The sequence below is a fragment of the Poromitra crassiceps genome (genome assembly GCF_964638095.1).
Source record: "Poromitra crassiceps genome assembly, chromosome: 10".
Classification (NCBI taxonomy): Eukaryota; Metazoa; Chordata; class Actinopteri; order Beryciformes; family Melamphaidae; genus Poromitra; species Poromitra crassiceps.
This window is the reverse complement of record NC_139631.1, coordinates 14,574,866-14,585,870: the sequence shown is the minus strand read 5'-3', so window position 1 is coordinate 14,585,870 and position 11,005 is coordinate 14,574,866. Positions and strand designations below refer to the sequence as shown.

General features: G+C 44.1%; 1 protein-coding gene across 1 annotated transcript in view; it reads left to right on the top strand.

Moving 5' to 3' along the window:
* Positions 1-11,005, top strand: part of fancc (FA complementation group C) — a 40,632-nt gene that overhangs the window by 4,132 nt on the left and 25,495 nt on the right. The window contains exons 3-4 of the mRNA XM_083644115.1: positions 6,038-6,125; positions 6,559-6,653. Of these exons, the coding sequence (XP_083500241.1) occupies positions 6,038-6,125; positions 6,559-6,653 (183 nt within the window). The remainder of the gene's footprint in view (positions 1-6,037; positions 6,126-6,558; positions 6,654-11,005) is intronic.

Sequence of the window (11,005 nt, the reverse complement as noted above, 5' to 3'; positions counted from 1 at the left end):
ACACACACGCAGGTAGGCAGGCACACACACACACACACACACACACACACACACATGCAGGCGCACACACACACACACACACACACACACACACACACACACACATGCAGGCGCACACACACACATGCAGGCACGTACACAGTACACACACACACACACACACACACACACACACACACACACATGCACGCTCACTCTCTCCCAATGCCAGGGCATGAACAGTAAGCCCAGCGTTGGTAGGGTGGTATTAACAGAGGCTGCTCTGTGCTGTGCAGAGGCCGTGTGTGTGTGTGTGTGTGTGTGTGTGTGTGTGTGTGTGTGTGTGGTTGGCAGCGCTACAATGTTGAGTTAGCCAGGTAATAGCCGCATGGGGACCTCCAGCGCTAACCTAATGTATCCCCGTATCAGGTCCAGCAAATTTGGGAAGGGGGCAGAGGGCAGGAGCGGTGCTGGACTCTGAGATGCCAGTGTTAAAATGGCCGTGCCTCCTTCTCCCGCCTCTTGCTCCTCTATAGATGTGTTCTTCACACTCTCTCTCTCTCTCTCTCTCTCTCTCTTTTGCCATTTTTCTCTCAGATTTCTCTCCTTCATAAAATACGCTCTCTTCCTCCTGTAAGAAGTCGTTGTGTTTTATTTGACTTGGTCCGACTGCTCATGCATGTTTTAATTTGTGAGTCCGTAGCCCAGTCCATATGTTTTACTGCAACAAATTAGTGTTGGTTAGTATCACTTTTAAAGTCTCTCTTCCTCTGTTGTACTTTCTCTCTACTTTGGCAACTTAATAATTGCCATATTATTATTTTTGTTTAGCATTGACAGTGACTGTCATTTTTCTCTCACTTTCTCTTTCTCTGTTGTGTTAGCCTCGTCCTGGCTGCTGCGTCGTTCAGGGCTGCCACCCATGTGCCACGATGATGCCGTGTATGTGTAGGAGGAGGATGGAGGCGATTAGAGAAAGAAAGTGAGAGAGAAAAGAGGGCATCGCTTAATTGGAGTGAAATCCTTTTTACTGGCAGTGGGCTCATAAAAGAGCAGCTGAGGATAGCCTGCTTCTTGGCAACATGTTGCATCCTTTGATGGCGTAACAACTTTATTGTGGCTTTAGCCCAAAGATGAAAAATATTCTCCGTTAATATTGATTTCCTGGTTTACACTGGGTGGGTGGGTTACCAACCTCAGACTGAGTAGTTGGTATGCGCAAGGTTTCTATCCCTCCCAGCAGTGCACTTCTCACAAAATGTGCATTAAAACTTGTGCCCACAATTCACATGAAATGATGTGTCAGACCTCATGTTGCACAGCTATTACTTTGTTTTTAGTCATTGTAGATTTCCTTTTCTTCTTTTTTTTAATACATGGTTGCTTGCTGCTCTAATGATACAGTATTTATTCACTCCCCAGAGGAATTGAATGGAAAGTCCTGCAGCTATAATGTCAGACGACTGCAGGATGTGGGGAGTTCTAACAATGGATTCTGGTGTATTTTACAATCACCACAATCACTGTGTTATTAATAATAGTCGCTACTCTCTCTTGACTTGAGCTCTCAGTGATGTCAGGGACAGAGGTTGTCTCTTCACTGCTCTCCTGATCCTCGGGTTGGCAGTGTCTTCTATAAACTTCTCCCATTACTCTCCCTGGCCACCACCACATAATCAGTCGCTTCTGTCCCAAATCAAAGACGAGATACATGTTCTCATAGCTCAGCTTTTTATTAGCAACAATGTTGCTATCCACATCCAGACAAGGCTTTGATGGTAATTTGGCGCTGGTAGTCAGCGATAATTATTTTGTTGCGATGGCTCGTTCTTACGGGGCCTATACTGCAATTTTCAATAGCCACAAAGCGTCGTAAAGTCCTCCTCATTGTAAATTAACATTCCTTCACACACGCACATATACACACACAACCTTTGCCATGTGTAGTACAGTAAGATTGATCGGAAGACAGATTGTTCGGGTTTTGTTCCAGACAGTGTTGATGGTGTTGGTGGGGGGGGAGTAACATGCTGAAATGATGCATGCAGGGGCCGTTTAGATAAACTCTACTGTTGGCCTGTTACCATTCTGCTTCCCATTATAGATGATGTCATCCACTAGGATGAGTCAAGTTAGTCTCTCCAAGCCTTAACTTGTCTCCAGGGGATTGTAGGAAATGGGGACACTTGAAAGCACCCCCAAATTACCTGTCTAAGAAGAAGAAGAAGAAGAAGAAGAACTGCACGGACAAACCCGTCTTTATTTGTCACACGAACACACCCAACACACGCCTGCGGCCAGCCACACACACACACTCCTGCTGACGGTGGCCGGTGAAACACAGTCTCTGCATTTATCCCATCCAGGCATGTCCTTCCTCCGGGGCGCAGGCCAGGAGCACCGGGCAGCTTTCTTGTGTACAGCGCCCGGGGACCAACTTCAAACGTTGTCATCACTCAGGTAGTCTCGCTGGCCAGCCTCCCCTCCCTACCGTGAGAAGAGTCTGGCGGCGCAGGTCTCCATTGTGGGATTGTGATGGGCGACGCTTGGAGGCAGTGCCCTTGGAAAATAGTTTCCAACGATCCAACTTGCCATTTTCAGCGTGTAGCAACGAGCTAGCGTGTAGGTTTCTGCCGTTAGCTTGCTAGCTAGTTAGCGTTGTTGTTTTCACTGAGGCGGCAGGGCACTGTTTACAGCGACACACAGGGAGGAGGGAGCGGAAGCCGCTCTGATTGACATGGTCGTCGGAGCCAATGACAGAGCTTATAATAAGCCGGGAGTGGACATCCGGCCGCGACTGAAACAGTTGCTCCAATGGGGAGCAGCTGTAGAGCAAGGGATCGCTTATCCCAGTAGCCTGTTTCCGTGGAGCCAGACGACTCTCACGGAAGGGAGAGGAGGCTGGCCAGCACGACTACTGGTCAGGTGACGATCTTCTGCATGTTTTTTTTTGTGGGTGGGGGGGGGGAACATGCAAACTCCACACAGAAAGGCCCTTTTGACGAGATAGCCCATCTGGGCATGGGCACTAAAGACACACCCCCAGCACCCCCAGCGTCCCAGGCGGGAATCGAACCCAGGACCTTCTAGCTGTGAGGCGACAACGCTACCACTGCCCCACCATGCCCCCGTCTGGCATTATAATAACAACAATAATAATGTAAAAACATTTTTTTAAATAGAGTTTACAAAGTTGCTTCTGTTACAGGAAGGCATAAAAACAGTTAAGCTCACATTTGTTTGGTTGATCTATAATTTCGGATGAAAACAACATAAAGCCAATGTTGATGCATCGCAAAGCCTAGTTTAAATCATTCCTTTCTTTCCTTTCTTCCTCTCATCTTTCCTTCCTTCCAAGTTCCTTGGACAGTCACTGGACAGTACAAACTCACTGGACAGTACAAACTCACTGGACAGTGCAAAGATATCAGGAAGATTTCACACTTTTTTTAAATTGGCAAATTCAAAGCAGAGGCCATTATGCCTTGTAAGAGTTTCTCATGGCTGCCTATCACCACCTGACCCCACAGCCTCCTGCACTGTACATGGCAAAGAAGCAGACAGAATCGTCTTTGTTTCAGCAACAGCACACTGCTTCAATTAAAAGTGGCATATGTCAGATTGTAGCTTGGGTTGGGCTTCTCTTCCTCTCATGTAGAGTTTAATTGGCTCAGAGGTGAAACGTTTGATGTAATGTAATCCGTTGTTATGGCCTGAATAATGAATGAAACAAGGGGGAATTGGAAGCACCTTGTGCAATCTCAAAATATGTATTTTGAACATGCAGAATAACAGCCATATTATGTTCGTGTTTTTGAAGCTTTAATACATATTTTTGACATTTTATGTTGAAGGTGCTTCCAATCAGGGCTGAAAGATATGGCAAAAATGTATTATGATTATTTGACAGAATATTGCAATTGTGATTTGAACTGCCATTCATATCATCACAGGTTTTTCTTGTCAGATGTTTTAGAACAACATCAACAACAACAACAACAACAACAACAACAACAACAACAACAACAACAACATGTCTGTGTGCAGGATTTGGGTATGATGAAAGGTTTCACCAATATTGTATTCATGGACAAAGATTCCCCAGAGCACTGAAACACCTTGTTTAGAAATCCATTTTGACAATTGGGGAGAAGATGAGAGAAACATCTGGAGGGGGATATATCCATTTTGGACTCTGTGAATTGGAGATAGCAAAAGTCCATATACTGTATTTCATTTTTCCCCCTTGATTAATTGTTCAGTTCTACTTCCAATCCCTTTATTTTGATTATTATATCCACATTGGAAGCCCACTATGTTTTACTTACTTAATGTAAAATTTCCGGTTTTGTCAGGAAAGTAGTTCCGGCTATTTGCTTAAAAAATTACAATGTCTCGTAATTTTACATTATTATAGTGTGGTGAATGCAGGAGTCACAACATGTACATAAGAGCGTTTTGGCGCTGTTGGAATGTGTACTGTATTTGGTGACTTAACGGGGGTAGGCTAGCCCATTCCATGGGTCATTGTGCTAAGCTAACTAGCAGGCGGGGCGCGACGCTACCTTCTACGTCACGCACAGAGAAGAGAACATCTCTCTTCTCATCTTACAATCGGGAATAAATATTATGGCAAATAGGCAAATCTCACAAAATGTTGGCGTGTTCCTTTAACGTTACACATGACGCACGTGCAAATACGCGTGCAGGAGCATGAACGCCGTGTGTTCAGACACCTGTCAATTTATTGCAGCCCTGAATATAACCTAATCGTAGCTAAGTAATAGCTCACCCCTTTGATCTGTTTTCTCTACGTCCCACTGCAGTCATCATAATGTCAAACATGATGTGGTCCGTGTGGACGTGTTAAAACCCAGATAAGCAATAAGGTGTGACACCAACATTGTTGCTGTGGCACCTGTGTGTATAAAGTGAAGGCTGAAGTACTTGTGTCTGGTCTTTGTTTCAGATGTGCTCTTCAGGGCTGTGTTTTCAAAGTCTTTGTCTTCAGACATTCTCTCAGTCTCCAACTTGTCCTGGGTGTTTGTGTGTTAGGTGTTATAATTCTGCCTTGGACCAACACAAATAATCCCACGGCATTTTGTGACACAATATCATTTCTTTCTGCTTAATGTGTTGGCTCTGCTGAAGGAACAATGCTGACTGGTATTGCCAGTTTGAAACCTCACCCGTGTGGTATTGGTCTGTTTTCGACATGGACAAGATCCTTCTTTGAACTGTTTTGATGTTGACTCGCACTCAGCTACACCCAGTTTTTCATTGATTTCAACGAGTTGGCCTTGACTAGACTTGACTATTCATTCAAAACCTATCCAAACCCTTCAAGGTCATCTAGAGGAATTCAATATTTCCAACTCTGAAATGTATGGAAAAACTGGATTGAGACTTGAGGGGCATACAATGTCCTCTCCTTGCTTGAAGCCTCCCTGCAGTTTTTAATTGGCTGTGGGGTGAAATGAATCACATGGTCTGTTGTTGTCATCTGGATAAACACGCGCAGACACACACACACACACACACACACACACACACACACACACACACACACACACACATGCACACACACGTACTAAAACCCTTACAGTTATAGCACCCTCAACCAGAGGCCTGTTCTGTGCTGTGCTCTGTTCAGTGTATCTCTCACTGTTGCCACCATGGTGGGAATGGTGACATGACATTGTATGACTTAGAAACAAGGTGATATGAACAACACACTGCACACCTGTGGATGTGTCTGTTATTCAACTTGAATAAGGGGATAAGCCACAGTTGGGGCCTGTTTAAACATCTGTGATAAAGTGAAATCATGAAATTTTTACTTTTTTCTTTTTCGTATTGTCATGCTGGAGTCTCATTATTTGCCAGAGGTTGAACACATATTACTGTATGTGTCTTCTATTCAGAGAACTAGCACCCTTAATGTTAAGTGTATACTCCAAGCGAGGTATTTTCAAAATGAAATACAGTACAAAATCAAATACGTTATTAAATTCATCAAATCTCTTCTGTGTCTGAATATCTCTGTTCTGTCCCTTAGAGCTCTACAACGGAGACCATGAGGAGGCTTCCCTTCTTAGGCCAGTTCCTCGGCCGGATCTGCTGGAACCCTTACATCACTGCTGATGGTGAGTACGGTACACACTCTGGATCTGTTAGAACCCTTATGTCACTGCTGATGGTGAGTACAGTACACAGTCTGGATCTGCTGGAACCCTTATGTCACTGCTGATGGTGAGTACAGTACACAGTCTGGATCTGTTAGAACCCTTATGTCACTGCTGATGGTGAGTACGGTACACAGTCTGGATCTGTTAGAACCCTTATGTCACTGCTGATGGTGAGTACGGTACACAGTCTGGATCTGCTGGAACCCTTATGTCACTGCTGATGGTGAGTACAGTACACAGTCTGGATCTGCTGGAACCCTTATTGTATGTCACTGTTTTTACCTTGGCCTACTCCACACTGAAACTGATTCCCATGATGGTGTTTTTGATTCTGATGAAGATCTCAGCGTCTAATCTTTACAGTGTTTGTGTTTTCCTGTGCTGTCTCCAGCTGCGAGCAGTAGGCTGTTGACCCAGAGTCTGTGGAGTCTGTACTCAGAGCATCCGAGCAATGCTCTGGAGAGGAAGGCCAACCAGTGGATACAGGTATGCATGGCCAGGAGATTCTACATCACTGTTATTATTTCACCTCTAAGATTGCAATGATTCATGGCATGTGCAACATGACTGGAGGTACATCAGGGTTGGGAAGTTTGCCTTTACACACAGGTTTATGAAATGGGATGCACATGTATCATACCTTTAACATCATTAGTTTTAGTACCACCTTCAATCACTTGATTACTACATGTGCAGTAACTGGGCATTGTCAGTACAGCCAGTCACCATTCATTGCATTGGCAGTACAGTAACATGTGACCAGTGTACAGTAACGGTGAAAGAGCAAGTGTGCCCCGTTTTTTTTTTTTTACGATTCCCTCATTGATTCCCTACATATTATTGTGAAATCAAGCCGCCAGATCGCCCACTTCTCAACCTTCCCTTATTGCTATTTTATCTTGCACTCACTTGTCATCAGCCTTTCCTCAGTCTGTTTGCTGTTAGGTGCTAATTAGATGTGACACGTCTTGACATACAGATTGACTGCTACTCCCTGAAAGAATCCTTCTTGAACTCCCCTTTGGGCTGTTGGAGATTTTCTGTCTAATTTATTTTTAATAAGACTTCTCTCGCCAAACCCTCTGTCTCTCTTCTTCAATGGGACGTTGACGATGAATGGGTTAGATCGGCTCTCTAAAGTTAGTCTAAGTCTTTGTGCACAACACACTGTAAAACATGTTTTGAAAAGCAAATTAAAATGGACTGTTTCAGTGCCACTTGTCACCAGATAACGGACGAAAGGCTCAGCCTCGATATTATGGTTAGTCAAGCCTGATTACTGTGACTTTACTGTGTTTTTAAGGCACACAGAAAAGAGAGAGGAGAGAAGAAAAGATCCAGGGATTTTCACTTTTCCAGAGGGTTCCCTTCACACAGCTGGCTTATGATAAACAATGTGGAACCTTCACATTTTTGCCAGATTAACTGTGTGTTTGTATTCTTTTGATTAATTTCTCATCTAATAAAAACGTCTTGCTAATTAAAACAGTGCCTTTAAAGTAAACCTTGAATTTGCCAGATGGTCTTTGACCTATAAGAGGGGAAGTGGAGTGCATGTGTGATGTGTGCATGGTATTTTGTGCGTGTGTGTGAAAGAGAGTGTGTGTGTGTGTGTGTGTGTGTGTGTGTGTGTGTGTGTGTGTGTGTGTGTGTGTGTGTGTGTGTGTGCGTGTGCGCGCGTGTGTGTGTGTGTGTGTGTGTGCGTGTGAGAGAGAGTGTGTGTGTGTGTGTGTGTGTGTGTGTGTGTGTGTGCGTGCGCGCGCGCGTGTGTGTGTGTGTGTGTGCGCATGCGCGCGCGTGTGTGTGTGTGTGCGTGCGCGCGTGTGTGTGTGTGCGTGCGCGTGCGTGCGCGTTAGCATGTGGGGCATGCTCGGCTGAGGGGATGGTGTGTAGAGTTTCTCACATAGCAGAGAGTGTTTCTCAGGATCAGATTATGAGTCTCTTTTATGATGTGCCTGCACCAGAGAGCAGACATGTGAAGGTTGTTGAGATGCCGTAAAGGTGCTCCAGTGACTGGGTGGGTAGCGGTAATCCTTTATAAGTGATCCTGGAATTATTTAATAATCTGCTCTGTTTTCATGACGCTAACTCTGACATCATTTGTTTTGATCCTTGATGATCCATCCTAAACAGTGTATGTTCAAGTTGGGCGGGTGTTGACAGACAACTCCTTCAGCCAATCAGCGTTGGACCCAGTCAAACCCAAATCCACTCGGGAGAAAACACATTTTCCGCTGAGAAACTCCACTGTTGCATACTCCTGTACTTGTTTAATTAGGGGTCCAAGCACGAAGTGCGTGGATCCCTATTGTATCTGTTCCGATTTTTTTTTTTTTTATTCTTCTCCGGTAAAACTGTATGTACAGCAGAAACTGTAAGGCTCAGCATAGCCAGACTGGGCACATAGATTGTAAATGTGCCTCACTACTCAGAAACAAAAAATTACCCATATCGGCCAGATGGTGGCGCTATAACAGACCATTTCGCGTTATGGTCCATATCTTCTGAACAGTGAGGCGTAGAATCAAAATTCCACTTCGGCTGTATTCCCTGGATCAATACGCATCTATCCATATAGGCCACGCCCATTTGCGTGTGCCTAGATTTTCCGCCATTTTGAATTTTATCAAAAACCTACTTTTGCGAACTCCTCCTAGACCGTTTGGCCAAATCACATAGGAATTATTCTGGGTCATCTATGGACTACCCCGACCCAAAGTTATTAAAGGATTTTGGATACGTGAAACCGTTTTGAAATTATAAATGTTTAAACTTTTGTGTATTTACTTTTGTTCTTTTCCTGCCCTAAAAGTGTGTGGATCTCAGAAACCATACACCCCCCATCACCCAAACTTTCCACACAGGTTCACGACATCACCCACTACTCAGAGTAAAAAAATTACACCAATCCACCAGATGGTGGCGCTATAACAGCCAATTTCACGTTTGTCGGTCCATAACTTCTGAACTGCGAGCTGTAGAATCAAAATTCCACATCTACTGGTTTCCCTGGAGCATCATGTATCTAACCCACTAGGCCACGCCCATTTCTGTGTGGTAGATTTTCCGCCATTTTGAATTTGATCAAAAACCTACTTTTGCGAGCTCCTCCTAGACTGTTTGGCCAAATCACACAAAACTTTTTCTGGGTCATCTATGGACTACCCCGACCTAAGGTTAGTAAAGGATTTTGGATACGTGAAACCGTTTTGAAATGATAAATCTCGAAACTTTTAATGAAACACACGCCAACACTAAATTGCCCACAACTCATTAACCGGTCAATTACAACTACTGCTGCTACTACTGCTACCACTCCCACTACTACCAACACTACTACTACTACTATTACTACTTCTGCTACTATTACTACTACTACTACTACTACTACTGGAAGTTGGAATGTAGCATTTTGGGTGGGGTTAATGTGTTTTGGGGTTCTGCATCTGCTGTAGCATAATACATAGTTGGTTTAGATGTCACACAGTAATGCCCGATCCACAAAGACTTGACACCCACGTTTGAATAAAAACAAGTTTATGCCATAATAAGGTTATATCCGTGCCTTGTCATTGCTGTGGAAGGATGGTGTAGGGGTAAAGTAGCAGACACCAAAGCTGGAGGTCCTGGGTTCAAACCACGGCCAGGTAACTGTTTTATTTTTTGAAAATGTAGAATAAAGGTTAATCTGGATATAATTATGTATAACGCTGCTGAATACACACTGTGTACATAGCAGAATAACTGAATATGCCTATTTATGGTAACGTCATATTTCGACGTCCTCTTGACATTCCTGTGTAGATGTCTAAATGATCCCCAAATCGGCTGTGATTTGGCCTAGTCCTGGACGTCACTGAAAGATGATATCAGAACATCATCATGATGTAATTGTGTTTGCTGGGAGCCTTCTTTCAGATATATGAAAGGAAAAACATTCCAATACATTATTGTGTCTTCAGATGTGAAAGGTCCAAAAAGATAATTAAATCTGAATTATCCTTGTTACTCATGTGTCCAGCTCAGTGGCCTTGTGGTCTGAATGTCCGCCCTGAGACTGGGAGGTTGTGAGTTCGATCCCCGGCCGAGTCATAGCAAAGACTATAAAAATGAGACCCATTTGCCTCCCTGCTTAGCACTCAGCATCAAAGGGTTGGAATTGGGGGGTTAGATCACCATATGATTCCCGAGCGTGGCGCACGCTGCCGCTCACCGCTCCCCCAGGGGATGGGTCAAATGCGGAGAACAAATTTCACACATTGTGTGACAATCAGTGGGACTTTACCTTTACTTTACTTCCATTGTAACAGCACAACCCACACCAATTAGTTCAAACACCTCCATTCAGGGCAGACTTTTAATGTAAAGTGGTGGATTATGTGTGTAATACAGACATGTCGTTAATGGTAAATGGACTGCATGACAAGCTGCAATGCAGGGTGCTGGCTATAGTCATCAAAAGCAATTTCAGGGATAAACCCCATCAACCTTCTGTAGTGGACGCCACTACGCCCTATGGTTTGATGTGTGTGTGGGAAAGACACAATGACAACTGAAAATTCTGATTTTAGAACACAAAAGCTCCATCATGAGACAAGAACTAACCTCTCCTGTTGCAAAACACGTTCTTGAACACAGCCACGCAATCTCCAGCTAACATTTCCAAGATATTGAAAAAGTTCATGAAACACCGCAAAATAAGGAGGCAGCATGTGGGGTTTTAATTACTGTTACTGACTTACCTGTCTGAAGTTGAAAGTTTTTCATCCCACGTGGGGTTTGAACTTTGAGCGGCAATGGCCTTTAGTTAGCATAAGTCACGTGCTTTACCAAGTGAG